The sequence below is a fragment of the Melospiza georgiana genome, chromosome 1, assembly GCF_028018845.1.
Source record: "Melospiza georgiana isolate bMelGeo1 chromosome 1, bMelGeo1.pri, whole genome shotgun sequence".
Classification (NCBI taxonomy): Eukaryota; Metazoa; Chordata; class Aves; order Passeriformes; family Passerellidae; genus Melospiza; species Melospiza georgiana.
Genome location: NC_080430.1, coordinates 11,025,099 through 11,044,948, shown reverse-complemented (window position 1 = coordinate 11,044,948; position 19,850 = coordinate 11,025,099). Strand labels below are relative to the sequence as shown.

At 44.7% G+C, this 19,850-nt stretch overlaps 1 protein-coding gene across 3 annotated transcripts in view; it reads left to right on the top strand.

The window, feature by feature from the left end:
* The first annotated feature begins 5,761 nt into the window (after positions 1-5,761).
* Positions 5,762-19,850, top strand: part of DIP2C (disco interacting protein 2 homolog C) — a 311,260-nt gene continuing 297,171 nt past the window's right edge. Inside the window, exon 1 of one of the 3 annotated variants that reach the window (XM_058021234.1) lies at positions 5,762-6,025. In XM_058021234.1, the coding sequence (XP_057877217.1) occupies positions 5,941-6,025 (85 nt within the window). In that variant the 5' untranslated portion in view covers positions 5,762-5,940. The remainder of the gene's footprint in view (positions 6,026-19,850) is intronic. The other 2 variants (XM_058021225.1, XM_058021242.1) reach the window with 2 other exon arrangements.

The following is a 19,850-nucleotide window of genomic DNA, read 5'->3' as shown; positions in this document are numbered from 1 at the left end:
CCAAAAACTGTAAGCATCACTGCTGCTTCAAACCTTGATGAGAGAGTGAGACACCAGCTATGCATGTGTGTGTTTGGATCTTTTCCTGTATTACAGAATATTCTTACAGAATATCAGGACATTTCCTATCTCCAGATTCCAGTACCTCCAAATTCTCTGAACTTGTGAAATGTGTTATCAATTCCAGCCTCAAACAGAGCAGTGGGGAGGATCTTTATTTTGTGTAAACAGGTTTTGCCAGACTGCAGGAGCCTAATAAACACATCTTATGTGGGACTAACTTTAAAACCAAAGTTAATTTAAACTGTGCCAAGGAAAGCTTTTTATTACATTTTTGCTTTTAATAAAAAGAAGGATGTATGAAAATCATTAAAATGCACAAAATACCATTGTAAAAAGTACCTTAAATGTATAATAATCAAATAGCTCCTTTAAGAACAATGGAAATACGACACAGAGAACTACCTAATAGATCAAGGGAAATATATCTCCCAAGGTTTCCTTTTTCTTCATTTTTCTGTGCAGTACCTCACATTTAGCCAAGAAAATTCCCTTTTATGCATCTTAGCTCAAATCCAGTTTCATCAGCATGTGAGCTAATATGCCAAACTATGTGCAGAAAGAGCTCAGGCATGAATTCATGTTCCCTGCTGCCAGCTGTGCTATGAGGCCAGTAAGCTCTGGCACAGGGACAGGAGGAGAAAGGAACTTTGCAGTTCCCCCACCACCAGAGCTCATCTGCAGAGGTGGAAAGGAAGAAAATGACTGAAATTTATGAAGTTTCCTCTCAGCTGTCCAGGATTTGCTGCACACTTTCCTGTACACTGAAGTAGATCACTCTATCCATGGTATTAATTTGGCTTTCCTGATATTTACTTTCATAAACCACAGTGGGTTAAGAGAGGGACATCTAAATTATTTCAAAGTATTGAGACAGAGAATCAAATGCCCAGATATGCAGCAATTGACATCTGCCATGTGCCCACGGTAATTAAATGGATCTCAGGTATCTAAACAGCTTGGAGAAGTGGAATATGGTGCTTGCTTATGTGGCACAACAGAGAATGAAAATCATGTGTGAGAAAGGATGATGTCCCTTCCCTTCCCTTCCCTTCCCTTCCCTTCCCTTCCCTTCCCTTCCCTTCCCTTCCCTTCCCTTCCCTTCCCTTCCCTTCCCTTCCCTTCCCTTCCCTTCCCTTCCCTTCCCTTCCCTTCCCTTCCCTTCCCTTCCCTTCCCTTCCCTTCCCTTCCCTGTCCCCTTCTGCTTCCCCAAGACAAAAATTTGAAGATGTGATTGGATTTAAATTTTAAGCACGAAAAGAAATTAGAACCAACCTGGAAATAATTATAGAACCCTTTGCATGCCATTCATGAGAAACTTGATTAATTTATCTCACTAATGAATTCTTTTGCTATTTACACTCAGCATCAGGGAGCCACCCAGACACATATGTGGTAGATACAGCAAAAGAATAATGCATTTCATGATCTGTTTGTGAGACATGAGCAGACAGATGCAAATAGATGGAATGGAAGTAGAGAGGTGAAGGGGAACAAATAAATTGACTTCAACAGCAAAAAAAGGAAAGTAATACATCTTTGTATAAGCGATGCCAGACAAGCATGTTCATCCCATCCCACAGTAGGATTATTTCCTACAGCATATTCATGATTGCTTTGTCTACTCTGGTTTTAATGTTTCAAATTATGGGGATTCCACCATTTCCTTTGAGAGCCTCCTCTGAAGTCTAATGCTGCTCATCCCCTGGAAGCTTTCCCTGATACGAGTTTCAGCTGCAGTTCCTATTTCCATTACATTGCTCAGTTATATCCTCTTTACCCTGCTTTCCTCCCAGCTTCAACTTCCCTGGTGCTTCTGCCTTTCAAATCATCATGGGCAGCTGTTTGGGCCATCTCTGCTGTTGTTTCACAAACTGAGTAAGCATTTCTGTAATCTCTCCTTATAACCCAGTCCCTCCAGGCAGATGATTATTTTGGTTGGTTTTTTTTGAATGCCTCCTGCTTTTGACTTTTTTTTGCTACATTGGCCAAATCCCCACTCCCCCCTCTCCCAGACAGAAGAGAAGCTGACCTGCTCATTCACAGACACAGTCCTCTTGCTTTTGCTAGGGTGTGCAGGAGACACACACATATTTTAGGTGCTTTAAGTTAACAGTGTCTCTACACAAGAGCTTTTTCCTTTCCCTAAATATTTTTAGTGCTTTGTCCTTTTCCTAAAGTTGAGATATACTGACACACTGATATACTGTGAATGTTTTCTGGCATAGACCTGGCCTTGGGCTAAATCTCTGCAAATGTGGATACATCTTCTGCTGTGAGAGAGCTGGGAAAAAGATTTTTACCTAAGCAAGTGAATTCTGTGTGGTCCTTGAGAGGTTTCACTCAGGTACCAATACCATAAGGTGATCCACAGTCACCAGTAGGATTTGGCTGCTACACATGTACTCTTAAGTAAAAATACACTTCTTTCTGACCTAATTAATCAGTGCATCCAAAATTCAAATAGTATCCTGCTCTTCTTGGAGTCTGGAACTTTCCCAAGTCACAACCTCTTACCTATAAACCTAAAAGGATCTATGAATAAAGACCAGCAAGTCAAAAGTCCTGACTTGCTTCTTTTTCATTACAATTTCAGTGTTTCATCAAAACTATTGTGCAAGTTTATATGCTTGAGATTTCCTTCCTGGAGTCTGGGCTCTGACACTTTGCATAAATAAGAAATGTCCCCTCTAGAGACAGCCCAAGGGGAATCAGTGAGGTTTCCAGAGGAGGCTGCCATGGCCCCATACATGTCCCCATGCTGGAGCTGTCAAAGCCCCACATCAGGGTTCCCTCAGCTCTCACCTCTGCCTGCACCAGCCCCAGGTGATGGGATGGCCCTGCCTGCCCGGGGGGCCCTGCAGACCCCAAAGGCTCTCCACAGGAGCCAAGACCAAGGACATCATCCTGAATGAGTGTTTGCTGAATTCAGCCATTTCCACTTCTGCTGGGTGACATCCAAGCCCAAGTGATCACTCTTCCTTTCAAAGCACCCAACAGCTGGAACCCTGGGCTTGTCATGGAAGAGCCAAGAAAATTCAGTCACAATGTGAGTGTTCAACCGCTTCTCTTTAGGTCCCTTTGTACAACTTCCTGAAAGGAAAAATTTGGAAAGTGGTGTAAACAGCAGCAGTACAGAGTCTGTAATGATCAGGGAACAAGTTGGATAATCATATTGTATCAGCTTTACTGGGGAAGTAAAGTTGCAACTCAGAGATGCACACTGGTGAAGGCAGCTGGAGCACCACAAAGCCTTCCCTTGCCTCCCTGCTGGCTGCCTCCATCACACGTGAAAAAGCCACTCCTGCAGAAGGCTGATTCTTTCAGCCTTTTTCATCCCACTGCACACAATAAACAAACAAAACTCAGATTCTCAGGTAGGAACCCTGGAGCATATTTGGGTTTAATTGCTTTTCTTTGTTTACATCTGGATGTAATGAACAAGAAAGACCTGGATATTTTTTTGGATGTCTGTATTTGAAACATGCAGTGTTGAACTAAAGATAAAAATTCTTACTCCTGGCCAGCACAGTGCTGGAGGAGAGGCATTTGTATGGCCCTAAATAATGTGTGTCACCATGCTGCTGAAAGCAATGGCCCTTCCCAAAGGAGCCTGACCAGGTGGGTTTCCTCCTCACTGCATTGAAGAGAAACTCACCAGAGGTTACCAGAAAACAACATATATGACAATAAAACAAACAGCAGCACCATGAAATTAAGGGACACTGTGTGTGCTCAAGCCTTGTTTACAGCAGGCAAACTCACCAAAGTCTCCCAACCTGTTCTGCTGCTGGTCTGGCTGGAGTGATGCTGGCATGGGCCAGGGTTGGGTGTGAGCACGAGAAACCACCAGCCCTGCACACGCTGCAGGAATCACTCCAGTGCTAGTGCCTGTGCAGCACAGCTGTGACATGACATTATTTGGTTTCCTTCCACAACGTAATAAAATACTATTTTGTTTAGTATAGTTGCAGCCTAAGCTCTATCTTTTCAGGAAACTCCTACATCCTTTTCTGTCCCTGACTAGAACAGTAAGCTGGTAAGTCAAGGCTCACCTGGGGAGGATTATGATTTTTCCTTTCTCCTGACATTGTGTCCCACAAGACCTGTCCTAGCTTTGGGACTCCCAAGGATTTTTGAAACCACAGGTTCTGTGGTGTCTTGCTCCTTCCTTCCCATGAGGGATTAAAACAACCCACCAAATCTAAGCCAAACTATTAACCCCAGCCCAAACAAAAAAAAGAAAGAAAATATGTACAGGGGAAAAAAGGAAGATGCTCCTTGTGGAATACATTTGTTGATTTGAAAGGTAGTTTTATTAAATGTTTTCAAAACATTCCTTCTTTTGTTGGAGTGGTATAATTAAGAGTCCTCAGTCCTTCTTACTGTGTTCCCCAGATATTGGCTCAGTGTCAGCCGGTACACATGTCAACTTCGTTCTTTATCATCATATTAAAATTGCTACTCTTCCATGGCAATGTCCAACCATGGTTTAGTGATATACGCACCAGAATTGCCATGGCTTGTTTGGAATGGAATGGAATGGAATGGAATAGAATAGAATTGAATAGAATAGAATAAAATAGAATAGAATAGAATAGAATAGAATAGAATAGAATAGAATAGAATAGAATAGAATAGAATAATTTCAGTTGGGAAAGACCTCTAAGATCATGGAGTCCCACTGTTAACCTGACACCGTGCAGTCCTCCATTGGCTGTACTCAGAGAATAGGAGTGAAGATAGGGGTAGGCTGGAAGTTGTTCGGCTGATGAGGAAGGAAAAGGGGGCACAGGGTTTCGGAGCCGAATCTCCGCCTGCCTCGTGCAGCCCCGGTCCTGGGAGCTGGCATGAGTGAAAGAAAGCCAGCGCAGCCCTGCCCGGGGTCCCCCCGCACCGCCGGCCTCGCACCCCCGACTCCACACACCCCAGCCCCGCACATACCGCACATCCCGGCCCGGCACACCCTTCACACTCCCGGCCCGGCACACCCTTCACATCTCGCACACCCCCGTTCCCTCACACCCCAAGCCCGGCACACCCCTCACACCCCGATCCCTCACACCCAAGTCCCTCACACGTCTCACACCCATTACACCCCTCCCACCCCGCACATCCCTCATACCCATTACACCCCTCACAACCCCGGCCCCTCACACCCATTACACCCCTCACACCCCCATTCCCTCACACCCATTACACCTCTCACAACCCCGGCCCCTCACACCCCCATTCCCTCACACCCCGGTCCCTCACACCCCGGTCCCTCACACCCCGGTCCCTCACGCCCCTCACACCCCCGGCAGCGGCGGCCCCGGCGCGTGGGGCGGGCGGGGCGGCCCGAGCAGCGCGGGGCGCCCCCTGCGGGCGGCGCTGGGGCGGCGCGGTCACGTGGATGTGACAGCGGCAGTGCCCGGCCAGCCCCAGTCGCGGCAGCGGCACCGCAGCGCCAGCGCCGCCGCCAGCCCGAGCCGGGCGGGGACAGCGGGGCCGGGGCCGGGGCGAGGCCAGGGGGAGCCGCCGCCGCGGTGCCGGGCGGCGGCGGGCGGGGGGTGGGCCGGGCGCGGCGAGGAGCCGATGCGGAGCGATCGCGGGCGGGCGGCGGGAGCAGCCATGGCGGGGCCCCGCTGAAGGAGGCGGCGAAGGAGGAGGAGGAGGAGAGGGGAGGAGAGGAGAAACCTCCGCATTCCCTCCCTCCGCGCCCCGTCCCCCCGCGCGGACCGCCCGCCCGCCCGCCTCCCCCTGCATGCCCGGCTGAGACCGCGGGGAGGACTCAGCCACCCGCCGCGGCCCCGCCGCCTTCCCGCGCCCCGCCAGCCGCGGACAAAGGGGGAGAGCGGGCAGCCAGAGGAGGGGAGAGCCCGTCCCCGCCGCGCGAGCATGGCGGACCGCAGCCTGGAGAGCGTGTCCCTGCCGCTGGAGGTGCGGGCCCGGCTGGCCGAGCTGGAGCTGGAGCTCTCCGAAGGTAAAGGCGCGGCGGGGTGGGCGCGGGCGGCGCGGCAGCGGCGCGGCACCCCCGGCCCGCTCCCCCATCGCGCACCCTCCGCCCTGCGGCCCTGCGGGGCCGGCCCCAGCCCGATGGCGCCCGGGGGGCTCCCCTGCCGGCCCCTGTCGCTGTCGGGGACCCCGGCGCGGGGGTTTTGTTCTACCTGCGAGCCCCCCGCGCTCCGCCGCGGCGCGGGCGGGGGCGGCAGGGGGCTCTGGCGGCGGGGCTCGGCCGCGCACGCGGTGGTGCGGGAGCTGGAACAATCCGTGGGGATGGCTGCTGGGGGCTCCTGCCCTGCCAGGGAAACGCGGCTTGGCGGAATCGTGCCGTGTACCTGCGAGCCAGCCCCGCTGTGGCCGCATCGAGAGACTCCCACGGAGTCCACGCAGCGCGTGTGTGTGTCGGCTGCAACAAAACACCCCCGATAAGGTCGTTGTGGACAATACTAGTCAGGTCACTCAGACGAAACGATATATATATTTTTTTTTTTTCCGCGGGATTTTTTTTTAATGTATAATTGAAAGGTTGTGGTGGCTTCTTGGCGTGGCTGGTTGTGATGCTCCGCCGGTCCCCGGGCTGGGAAGGCGCGCACGCAGCCCGAGCTGTTGCCGTGGCAGGGAGGATGAGCAGGAGCCCCAGCCCGCCCTCCGCTCCTCAGCCCGGCTCCCGCTCCCCGCTTCCATGTGTGCCAGCACGGGGAAGGAGCGACAGGCAGGCAGCGAGCGGTGCCTGTCAGTGTCCTCGCTGGTGGCCACCGAGCGACCAGGGTCGTGGAGACGGTTTTAGTGTATCAGATGTAATCGGTGTCTCCCGGAGGAAGAGAGTGGGCAGTATTCATGTGCATTGATGCTAGCGTTGGCTCTTTCCTGGAACGCAAATCTGCTATTAGCTTCCCCCTCTTTTTTTTTTTTTTTTTTTTTTAATTTTTTTTTAATAATGGCCCCCAAAAATCAGGGTTCGTTCACCACCAAGAGGCTACAGCACTTCATAGAAGGGACAAATGACCCAGCGTGTCCCAAATTAGTTATTGGAAGTGGTCAATATATTGAGCTGTCTGTCTGTCTTCTGTCTTTTTGTAACGGTTTGTAAGGGCTCCGAGCCAGAAAGTAAAATGCACTGGGGCCAGTTTCATCAGCAGGGAGGAGCTGATGTTGACATTGTGTTTTAACGCTTTGAGGGTGAAGAGAATGAACTACTGAGATTGCCTGTGGCTCTCATTTCTGTGCCTCCCCCTCCCTGTCGGTACCCTGAAAACTTGAAGCGAGAGGAGTTAAATACAGAATTGCCTTTCTGTGATGTGCTGCCAAGTCCATTGGCCCTCGTCTGTGGTAGTGAGGGTGGGAAGAGCTGTTTGTATCATGGTACATGTAACGTTGTTGCTTTATGCAGAAAATGCTTCTTGGTGTGTCACATCATTGTCTACACACCAATGAGATACTAATTAAAACATCTGTTAGTAAATGCTTCCAAAAAAACCTGAAATCAAACTGGCATAGACCCTCAATAAATATGCTAATGTAGTGTACCAAAGTTGTAATGCAGTTTTATGGTGCGGTTTCTGTTGCTGTAAGCATAATCCAAGAAAGCTCTGAGGAAGTGGGACATGGTTTGAAATTGGGCATCTGTATCTGCAGAGCTGTAACTTCCCTGCAGCCAGATCTGGAACGAGTTTAGGCCACTGACAGTATCTTTCTTCATGTGCCACTGGTGGTGCACCCAGCACACGGGGTGGCTCGTGTGTTCTGACTGTGGCAGCCTAAATGAGGATCGGTTGGAATTGGGAGGCAGGTAAAGAACAGGCAATATCACATTTTCAGTGTCTTCCTCCAGGCTGCTGTTGCTGTGTTCTTAGTCAAGTGCATGACAGTCTTCAGTGCCTGAGAAAATGAAATAATTTACTACTTTAAAGCTCCTACCTTTAGGCATATTTCAGCTCCTGGCCTGCTCCCAAAATTAGTCCCTACAGAGAGTGGGATCAATAATTTGTACAATTTTATCGTGCTGTAGAAGTCATACTCTGGCCATGCTATACTCCTTAGTTAAATGGTTTTCAAGGCAACTCTGTGTTTCTTTACACCCTGAACATGCAGTACCTTATGTCTGTGCTTTGCTTGGCCATAATGAGCCTGTCCACTGCCTTCATTCACTGAGATACACTTATGCAAGTGCATAAAAGTTCATGTGGTTGAGGTTTTAACATGTGTTCTGCTCATGATGTGTTAGGGTGCCTCTGCTGCCTTTGTGGAGCAGGAGACTTTTGGAGGCAATAGGCAACTGCATGCTTTAATGTGTTTGGGTCTCATTGATAATATTGGGAGCAGAGTGACTGCTGTAATTTATGCCCCTTTTTAAAGGGCTTTCCCAAGTCAGATTTGATAGGAAAATGTTTTTTCAAGTGCTGCATTTCTGAAATATTGTATTTATTGTATTGTTTGAGTGTGAGTTTTTATTTCTGGGTACTGTGGGTCTTAGAGCTGCTGCCTGTACCCAAGCCACGTTGTTCTCTGTGCCAAAACCTGCCATGGCCAGTGCAGCTTTAGGAACAGCTTCTGAAGGAGGGCTGCTGCTTTGTAGAGGAGCAGCAGCAGGATTATTGCGTGGTTATTGCTCAGCTGTGAGCTAAAGCTGTCTCCTTCCTAGCTCTAGGAAGTGTGATAGCGTGGGTCCTACCCACGCAGTGCATCTTGAAGCTGAACATAGAATAGCTGGTGTCCCTGTGCCCAGACCTGGTTACTGTGCCACTAGCACAGCAGGCACCCTGCAGGTGTTGCAATCACAACAATCACTGCTAGTCCTCATCGCACGTTTCACTTTGGCCGTGGCATTTCCCCACCCCGTGTAGCCAAGTCCCGAGTTCCTGGTTCAGCTGCGCACTCAGCATTGCCTCACTGGCAGCAGGGATGTGGCAGGAGAGCCTCAGGAAGTGTCTGCTGGGCACGTAGCTCGTGGGGTTATGGCTTTGTAGACCATAGAGCAAAGTGCTTTTTTTTCTTTTTTTTTTTTTTTTTTTTTTTTTTTTTTTTTTATTTTTTTTTTTAGCAGTGCTTGTTTGTTGGGCACTGCTTGCTTGTTGAAAGGGAGGAGGAAGGTCAGAAGGCATGTAATGGTATTCTGGGATGTTTGTCTCTGTGACAAGCCTAACCTGTTGGTTACTGTGGGCAAGCCACATGCCTTCCACCTCCCCTTTGCTGTGGTCTGAATGGGCTTTTCTTGGTTTAAACGTAGCAATTTCAAAGGTACTATGGATGCAAATGAGAATAACCATTTTAGATTTTGTTAGTTTCGTTAGTTTGACTTGGCAGGGGGGGATCAGCCAGGCTCAGAGGTGCTTAGCAGGTTCCTCTGTGGCTGTGTGCAGGTTGCCTGCCCCACAGGAGGAGCCTGGCACTCTGAGAGCCATGTTCACAGTGATGTGGTGTCATGTAGTGTTACACCCAGTCTCAGGCACCAGCAGCACACTCCTTGTTGGTGTTTTCACTGCATTTTGGGAAGGGGATGTTGCTTCTGTGTTTCTCAGGACACAGTGGCTCAACAGCGCTTTAAATTTTTTAAATGTTGGAAGTTGTGGAATCATCCTTGATTCCAGATGTTCTAGAGACATTTGTTAGGCTGTGTTTGAGGGAACATGCTTGGTGCTGTATGTTATGTACACGTCCTCTGGCACTCTGGTAGTTTCCCTGAGCTGCTAAAGCTTGCACTGCTCAGAAGTGGCCCTTCTAGGCTGATGCAATCAACATGTCACTCTGCAGTAGCTGTACTTCGGGGCTGCTTAGGATTTTATGAGGTTTTAGTTTTCTAACGATGTATAAAATTGTACTGGGTGGAAATAGATGAATCATCCTGTTTTTTAGAATAGCTTGGGGGTTGTTAACTGAAGAACTGATTAAATAAAACAAGGAGTCCTGAAATGTGCTGTCTTATTAAAAAAAAAAAAAAGAAAAAACAAAACCAAAAAAGTAATTTTACAACACCTTCATTCTTAAAAGCACTTAAGAATTTAAGAAATGCCCCCTCCCCCTTTTCTCATTTTGCCCTTAATTGCAGGGTATACAAGGTTAAATTGCCCTTCCAATTATTTCGTGAACCAAAATTAATTGGCCAAAGATGCTCTATATTTCTTCCAGTATTTTATCCAAGTGTCAGATAACATAGCAGAAACACTTAAAAAACCACAGACACCACATGGAAAATTTGAAAACCATCCTGTTCAGAAACTATTCTCCCTATATTCCATAATATACTTCCAGTCCTCTTCCATTTTAAACATGTAAAGCATAGCAGGTTTCTCTTTTTGAAAGTCTCAGGTTTTCTCCAAGGAGCACTTTCAAAAAAAGTCTCAGCAGATCTTTAATAAGTGATTACTTATTCCCAAAGGCACTGGACTTGCAGTCACCTAATTAATTTGGTCCTCTACTTTCACTGTATTGACTGGCTCAATTATATTTGGTAATATTGCTTGGGTTGATTGAGTCACTTTCTGGCCAAGTTTATTATTTTATTAGATATAAGTTATGTCTTTTGTTGTCTGCCTGTAGTTGCTGTGTTGAGACCAGAGATGTGTAGTTAGCTTCACTTGTTATTATTTCTCCCCAACATTTGCCAGCTGACTTCACTCACAGAGAGGTTTTAAAGTGTGAAAATTTCAATAACTAGCACACCTCTGTGATTTGGGACGCAGAGTCATCCTTTTAATTCACTCCTTGAGAGATACTGCTCTGCTTGGAAAGTGAGTATCACCTGAGTAATGACAGTGTGTCTGAGCTTAGGTGAGAAATGAACTAAGAAATTCAACACTCACATTTGCTTCTTGTTGTTTTTTGAGCTGTTAGGATGCAGTTGGCTCGTGTTTTCAGTTATTTTTTTCTGGTGGAGAGAGGACTAATTTACTCAAAATACATAAAGCTGGAATTTTCATATAATTTATGTTGAAGACTAGGGCTTTAAAAAATATACTGGATATCATGGAAATTATGATGAAATCAAGAGCGCTGTCAACAGAACCCTTTCTTTGTATGATGAAGCTCCTCTCATCAGCTATTTTGTTTCTCTGATGGTGCTCAAGTTGGAGAGGGATAATAACTTGATTATTTTAAAAACAGGTTCAATTCATTCATGAGTATTTTAAGGCATTGGAATTTGAAGAATTTTTTCTTTTTTTTTATTTTGAATATTTTTATTTGCTTCCTTCACTGTGCTCTTTAGACTTAAGGGCTTCTACTGGGTGTCGAAAGAATTCTCTGGCACTCCTTGTGTAGAAGTACATGGTAATGCCTTGTAAAACAGCCTATGCAAATCTGCAGGATGTTCCCAGAACAGCTGTCCTGGAGGCATGCTGTAAATATACCTTTATTGCCAGCTGACGTGGAGCAGCGCTGATGCCCAAGGGTTACACTTAATGGATCATTCAGATGATCTTTACTGTGTTACACAACTGACATACTCCAAACGCTTCTCCCAAGGATGTGTGAAAGTTGCCGAGGGGGTGTCAGTTTTACAGGCAAAGCAGGGAGTAAGCAGCGTGTTCCTGAGGAGAGCACGGGCTGCAGGAGCTGCCCTTTGCAGCTTCGGGGCACATCTGCATGGCTGTGCTGCACCGAGCAGGAGCCAGCGCTGCTTCCCCTCGCCAAACCTGTGTGCACCTGTGGCTGTGAGTCAGCTGCTGCTTTCCCTGCGAGGGATTGACCTGCCTTTGTCAATCCATCACAAGGGGAATGCACTCATTCTGATTCCAGCAAACCGAGTGTCCTTTGGTATCGGAGGAATTTGGGTTTAGCACATCTCTTTCCTTTGTATTAATTTTTCTCGGTGGAAAGGTGTTTGCATGCTGTCTAAAAGCACAAATTATAATCTAGTTTTTGATGCAGGATTTGGATTGGGAACTGCAAAAAGATCCCTGTTTCTCTGAAGGGATGTCAGCAGATTCCTTTAGGTGCTCCTAGCTTGTTTGTGGTATGGTACACAGAATCCTAAATGTACCGTAGCTCTCCTATACTTTAAAATGCATTGACTGCGTTTTAATTTTTAAGAGGCTATTTGTATAACGCGTCAAGCAGGACATATAATTTTTTAAAAATAACTGCTTTAATTCCCCAGCAACTGTCAGACAAGATGAGTCACTGCAGTATAAGAATTCACCACAGTGCATCACAGATTTGACACAAACTCTTAATCCATGTAAAATTATGCATGTATATTCCCCTATCTTCCCCAGTGGGTGAGCTTCATTTTTGCCAAACTCATGATGATCCCATTCTGCCTTCTTTCCTCCCCCGCCTCCTTTTTTTTCCCCTTTTCTTGAGAACCTCCCTGCTGTCAGTAGCCCCAGCTCAGGCTCTGGATGCAGCAGTCTTTTCCTGGCTTGTGAAGAGCCTTTCCTGATTGTAACCACAGCTCCTGCTTCCCTCCTTGACTGTGGTGGTGTGGGGGCATTTCCAAAACATGCTTGCTCTCTGAAGAATTCTGCTCTTTCCTTCTATTACTAGGGTAAACATACACTGAAAGATGGGAACTGGTTTTATTTAACTCCACTTGGTGCAGCACATTGGGGAATGGCTCGTTTTAGACCTGTGTAAATAATTTTTTTTTGTTTTTTTTTCCCCTGTTAATCTTAGCTAGGGCTTCTAATTGCTAGCCAGTATTATTTATCACTAGTATGAAGTGCAACTTTAAAACAGTTTACAACATTGGGGACACCATCATATTCTGCAATAAGCCAGCAAATATGGGAGTAGAAATACTTAAAGCAATACAACTTGAGACACATGCTGGGAAGACTGTGGCTTTAGCTGGATCCTCTTGCCACAGAAGAGGAGGTTTCTCTCTTAAAGCCCTGTGAAATCCTACCAGGACACTGTGCATGGCTCTCAGGGGATGGAGGGAGGTGTGCCAGAGTGCTTCTTGCAATCCCTTTTTGGAGAGCAGAGTCCTGGCAGTTTGGTGGGCACAGTCTATTGGACACATCACCTGCAGTGCTTAGAGCAGCATCAAGTGCCAGGGTGTGGATGATTGCCACTTTATTTTACAGCAGGAGTTAATGTTGAAAAGTATATGATATTTCAGTGATCTCTTTTTAATAGTATTGTTTAAGTGGTTGGATAACTAGAGAAAGGACTCTCATGAAGTATTATTATAACTTGGAAGAGAAAGTGTTTCCTCTGACTTTTGAAGGGCTATTTGCTTTCCAAAGACTGAACCACACATATGCTATTATTTAGGATGCTTGAGGGGGTTTTTGCTGTTATGTGTATGGCTGGGTTTGCAGGATGGTGGCAGTGGAAGGGACAGAGGGATTCTTCAAATGCTGTCTGTGTGTGTAAGTAGAAATGGATGCTAGGACCTGTTTGGTCCTGTGTCTTTCTGGATTCAGAGTCCAGATCTCCAGACCGTGACATCTGCAGTTTCTTCATTCAAATCTTGGCTTGATCTGTATTTCAGATTAAAATATCAAAACGATCTTGTACGTCTAGTCTGGTAAGAGCTGCTCAGAAGCCAGGAAAATGTTTCTTATGTTTCTTAGTGAACTCTGTGACAAACACAGAAGTGTAAGTAATGGGGCCTGGTTTTTCACTGGTAGGCTGGTGGTTGAAAGTTTGCCTAGACCAGCAAAAGTTCAGAGACTTTTGGTTGGCATAGAGACCCAAACTGAGTGTTCTGACACTCTTTTTCCTACTGTGTGGATGTCCATGTGTCCATAAACAGCCTGGCAAAATAGAGAGACCCTAGCAACAGAGAAAGCAGCCCTGGACTCTTCCATCTGTGTGGATCCTCCAGGAAGAGTTACACGGTGTTAGCAGGATGGCTGCAGGGGTGTTGTGTCTATTACTGCCTTTAGTGAGAAAATAGACCAAACTGCTCTTTGGACTTTTCATATCACGTTACAGAACAGTTCTGGAATTGCGCAGAAAATTTCTTTCTGGTAATACAAATAATAAAACTTCACCCTTTTTCTTTTGAGGCAATATGTTTAGTCATAGTAACTCACATTTTTCATTGTTAAAATTGCAAGGAGAATAAGCAAAATTTAGAATTTTTGATGCCATGCCTCTTATGCTTATTGAAAGAAATATTTAAACAATCAAGTATTTTTGATGAATGTGTGAACAAATAAAATTATGGTGGGATGCATGCAGTTCAAATTTACTGAAGAATCTTGAAGTAAAAAATTGAAATGCTAGACTTCTCTGGCAGGTGCCTGAGGATGAACAAACAACAATTACCAAGTGAAACAGCAAAATGTAGAAATATCCCTGGTCTTTCCTGAATGATGATAATGGCAAACTCCTTTGCTGAGTTTGCTGGAAGAGCTCAGTTTCATTTGCCATAATTTTCAATCTGAAAAAATAATGAATACTTTCTTTAGTAGATGCTGTAAGTTTTCTGAGTGTTGTGAAGTGAGAGGTTTTTTAGGAAAAAATACTGATGGACTGGGGAGTGATGTTTATTTTTGAGAGGGAAATTAACATGCACTACTTTTAATTTGTTCTACTTCAAATTTTCTCCATGCTGTAATAGAAAATGTTGATTTGTTATTTTAAGCAACAACAATGGGACTATCAGCAGTTCAATTTAATATTTTTTATGATAATGAAAAGAAGTATTGAATTTTATGTTTATGAATTTTATGCTGTTAAAGTTTGGCACATTCCTGTCACAAGGTTATAGTCTCTTACAAATGCTGATTCAGTCATTTTTGTATCCATACCACAGGCTTGGCAGAATTGGACAAGCAGTTCAGAAGAGATCTGGAAAAGTGACCAAGAGTAGAGTCATGGACATTGGGGATTAAAGCAGTCCTAATAAACATTGTCTGCCAGGAAAAAGATTGGAGTTTATTTTGATTATTTGAGAAGTCTTGTGTTGGGGATGGAGGAATACTTTCCCATACTGTAAAACATTAGCAGTCCAAAACATGAGAAGATTCAACTCCTAGGAATGGAAATTAGACAAATGAAGGTTGAAGATAAGACAGAAAATATTAATAACACTAGATTAATAACACTAGATAAACACTGAAACACTTGCATAGAAGAGAAGACTCAACAGCTTTCTAAAAAAAAATCAACCCACAAGTAGAACTGATGGATGGCTCTTTTCTAAGACAAAATAAATGTAAGAAGTTTGTGTGTGTACATAGGTATGTAAACCACTGAATCCATCCTTGACCAGAAATACACTGGTTCAGGTACTTTTGTAGTGGCATTTTTTAAATGTCTGGTCCAATATTATGATATATGTTTTCCTGGTAACTCCAAAAGGCACTGCAACATCGTAGAGTTTCAGGTTTTGTATGTCTTTAGTATTTTACTAGGGATGACTTGACATTTACTTGCAGTAGTAATTTGTTTTAAGTCAATATTGAACACTGTAAGGATGTGCATACATTAGAGTTTGAGAGGGTATCAAAGGCAGCTGCTCTGATAATTCTTGCTTAAATACTGGCTACTCATATATTTGCCTGTAGCTCAGGGGACTTCTATGTAAGCAAGAAGTAGCAGAAAAATAACATTTTTAAAAGCTTCCTTAAAGTTTATTGTACTTTGCTTAATCATTGGTTTTTACATTAAAATATTGTCCATTGTAATAATTTGGATTAAAAATAAGAAAGTACTCACTTCCTCTGAAGATGAATCCTTCCTGCATCCTGTGCCTAAGGTGGCTCTTTGCTGTGATGTCTTTGCTTCTGCCTTAGTGGCTGCCTGTGGTAACTTGTATTTGCCCTTCATTGCATTGATGGGTGAAGGTGTAGGAGCAGCAAAAGTGGCTCTGTGCCTTTGTGCTGCCATCTGAATGTCTGTGTCAACTGTTTTTTTGTTGGGAGTTTCACAAAGCTGGTGTCTGACCTCCAGCAGTCACTTCTGAGCAAGGCGAAACATTCCTTTGTTTGCACTGGGAGAAGATGTTTGTTGTTGCTTAACGCAGACCCTGTTTTTCTTCCTGAGCACAGTAATGCTGTGGCTGGTATTGTCTGCTGGTGGTAATTGTGAGGAAGATGAGGGGCCCTAGCAAGTCTGATATTTCTTCCTTGGCTTTGAAAGTCAGCCTCCTGTCTGTTTTTTGTTCTACCAAAGATGCTGTGTGGCCAGGAGAGGTGATTGTGAGAAGTGAGGAAGCTGTGTGTGGGATGCATTCGGCCAGGAATAGCCACAGCAATGCTCAATTTCATCTTTGACTGCTGGACCTTTCACAGACATTTGGTAACTTAGTGTTAACCTAGTCCATAAGAGCTTTCTCTCCATGGGATACTTTTCAAGCAAGTATAGGAGGCCTGGACCCTTTCTCATCAGTGCCAGTTTCTCTCTCCTGAGGGGAATCCCAGCTGGCTCATGCACCAATTCTTTGTACTACTGAACAAATAGTCTGGGCTCTTTTCTGTCCTGAAGATCATGCAAAAAGCACAAAATCTCTGAAACATGAAGTTCTCTTACAGTGTGATGCTGTTTGTCATTCCTAGGTGGTGGTCTGGCTTTGGCTGACTTGCAAAGTGCTTTTCTGTGTATTTTGATAAGGAAATATCACCTGCAATGTTATGTCTATTGTACATCATTCAAAATGTGAAATTGCACATGTATGTTTCTTCAAACACACATTTTGATTGGTTACTTCTGGTCAGTAACAAATACAGCTTCAGATTTGACTTTCCTCATGAGCCATTCTGGTGCAGGATATATACTAGAAACACCACCAGGCCTCATCTGCCAGCTTGGTCCTTTGTGCCTTCTTTAGACCAAAGCAAATTGAGTATCTAGGACTAGATTAGACTGAAATTGGGAAGAAGCCAACTCTTCTTTAAAGTGAGCTTTTAACCCTCAACAGCTTTGTGCTCAGACATGGAGGAAACTGCCAGCAACCTCTCCCAAAACATCACTTCCATGTTGCAAAACCAGCACCATTTTACAGGTTTTTTTACTCTGTCATAAATCTGCTCTAACTCAGACACCCAAAGAAGTCTCCCTTGACTTTTCCCTAGAGTAAAAGGTTCTTTGGCTAATGGGTATCTTGTAAAAAGTGATAATTTGAAAATGGTAGGCAGTAGATGCTACCTAAATGTCTTACTTAAGATTTAGTGAAACATATTATGTGTCCTTCTTCCTCAGAAATTGCTTACATAGTTGTGTTAGAGTTAAGAGAGGATAAAGCATCTCAGTGCCCACATTGTTCTGAAATACTGTGCACCTGCTCTTCTCCAGGCTCCTTTTGAGAATGTTGCATGACTTGTCATGGACTGGGTTACCCCCTTCACTGGATTCTGCATTCCGCCCTGAGCCCAGCATGGGCAATAAAGCAGCCACACCTCACAGAGCTTGGCCCCTAGGAGAGTACAGTAGGAATTGCAATAAAATTACAAAAGGAATTACAGTTGAAAGCTGGTTGAAATCTCCCCAATATAGAAGTATGGAAGTATTTTCCATGTAAAAGCTGAAGCTTCATTTTCAGGGGCTCAAATAAGGAGGGAGTGTAAGTTTTTCAAAAATAAAATCTTGTATTTATTTTTTCACTCAAAATCAAGTCCAGTTCACCTAAAAATAAATGGCAAAAGCTGTGCTGGCATCAGGACTGCACTAATGGGTATACTTCCCTTAAAGCTAGGTCTGTGAATAGTCAGAAGCAGTCTGTGATATTTAAGGGTCTGTGCTAGGATGTATGGCAGAAAGAAACAGATACTTTTTCTTCACTTTGTGTGCAGTTGTTGGTGGTACTAAGAACACATTTTGTGTTTGAGACAGAGCATTTACTTATATGGAACAAGGGGCTGTGATTTACTCCCAGAGGAAAGATGGGGACCTCATTCAGGACTGGGAAACCAGTCCATATTTAGAGAAGTTGTCACCCATTTTCTGGAAGGAACTCATTACCACAAAAGCTCTGTAGCATTTCTGGTGCTTAAAGACATGGTTGGCATCACCTGTTTCTGTGTGACAGAAAGCCAGCATATGTGCCTTTAATTTCAGTTTTTAGCTTCTTCTCACCTCTCTGTTTCTCCCCCCATTGTTTAATTTCTGACTTTCTTCTCTCTAAAGCCAGCTGGGTATGGTGTGGCCTGTCAGGGTCATTCCACCATCCTGCCCCACCCTCCTTGGTCATCCCTCTTTCCACCACTACTAGAACAGTAGTCTTGGTGCAGGATCATGCAGGTCATTCATGTGATGCCCTCTTTTACAATTGCTTCTTTTTTCACATGTGAAAGATTGCTCATGAAGCATGTCAGGGCCAACATGTTGCAAATTGAAATCTTTTATTCTTAAATTGATTTCAAACAAATATTTGTCTTGGGGTAACACACTTGTTAACTGCTGAAACTTACAGTCTGTAGAGACACTAGCTGAATGATGTGTTCTGTTAGTCATGCTTGATGTTTGCTTTTTTGGTTATTGTTGTTTAGTTCTACTTTGTCGTGTTTGCTTAGAGCTAGATTAGGATATTCTCTGTGCAGTGTGAGGCATTTATGGAAAATGTGCATCTTAAATTTCTTGAAATCTGATCTGGAGCTAAGTCATGACATCTATTTTCCATCTAAAAATGCATTTCTCTTAATTATATCCCCATTCAGTGTGGGTGGGGTTTTTTTTTTCCCTCTCAATTCACGTGAAACCCACACTAAACAAAAATACAGCTAATAGAGACTAAAATTATAAAGGAACTACTTGCAAAGAGCTGGCAGTGCTGTCTACATGATGAAAGTCATTTAAATTGTTCAGGCATAAAGCATGGATTAGAAACTGCATCTTCAAATCATCTTTGCATATTTATGAGTACACCTGTTATATAAGCAGAGGAAAGTGCTGAGATTCCTCCAGTTCTCTGCCACCATTTGCAGGGTGAAGAAGGAGCAAGATCGTTTGTCAGGGTAAGTCTTTCAAATCCAGAGTGGAGCCTTATCTGCCTAATAGCAGAGAAAGGCACTGTTTGTGTTCAGCAGGGCTGCATTCATGTGACTGTCAGGGGCTGAATTACTGCTCCCAGTGCTAAATAAAGATTCCTGCTCCCACCCTGCCCCTCCCCAGCACTGTCATTTAGCACAATGTGCAGCATGGCTGTAAAACATCCCTGACATACTGAAGCGTGTCTCCTTTCACACTTGTATGTGGAAAAGAAGAAGAAAAAAAAATAAAGAGCCTTCTCCTTGGCTTCTGTGAACTTCCTGGCTGTGGAGGGTTCAGTGCCAGCTGGGGCAGAGTCATGTTACTTGCACCTATTTTCCAGCACCCGGCCTATATTGAGGAGAAGAGCTGGATTGTGTGATTGCTGTATCCTGCACCTCTTCTCTGCTCAGGGCAAGTGCTGTGCTCAGTTCAGCCTCTGGTGTTAACATGAATGCCCACAAAATGCAGCTTCCTGGGGAGCCAAACTTGGAACAGCAGGGCTGGGGGTTGTACACCCTGTGGTGTGAAGCTGGATTTTAAGTCCTTTTCACTGTCACTGCTGCCTTGCTGCTGTTTGCAGGTGGGTTATGATTGCATTGATGTCTTGGTTTAGAAACAAACAAAAAAAAAATCAAAAGAAGCATGAAAAGGAAGAAAATCTTGTAGAATATTTTTTTTTGTTTTTTCCTTCCCCTGAGGAAGGAAAATTTCTTTTTGTAGCACTTAGAGTTGGATCAATTCAACAGTCTGTTGTAAAGTGCAACTTCAGAAATAACTGCATCCTGCTGAGAACAGAACAGGGCTCTGAACAGTAGGCATGGAGAAAAAGATGGATGCATTGAGAAGGGGTGCATGTGTAGAAGCATCTTAATCCAGTTTTTCTGCTGAATAAAACAATTTATAGAACTTCACTGAACATAAGGGAAGCATTTTGTTATGGTGAG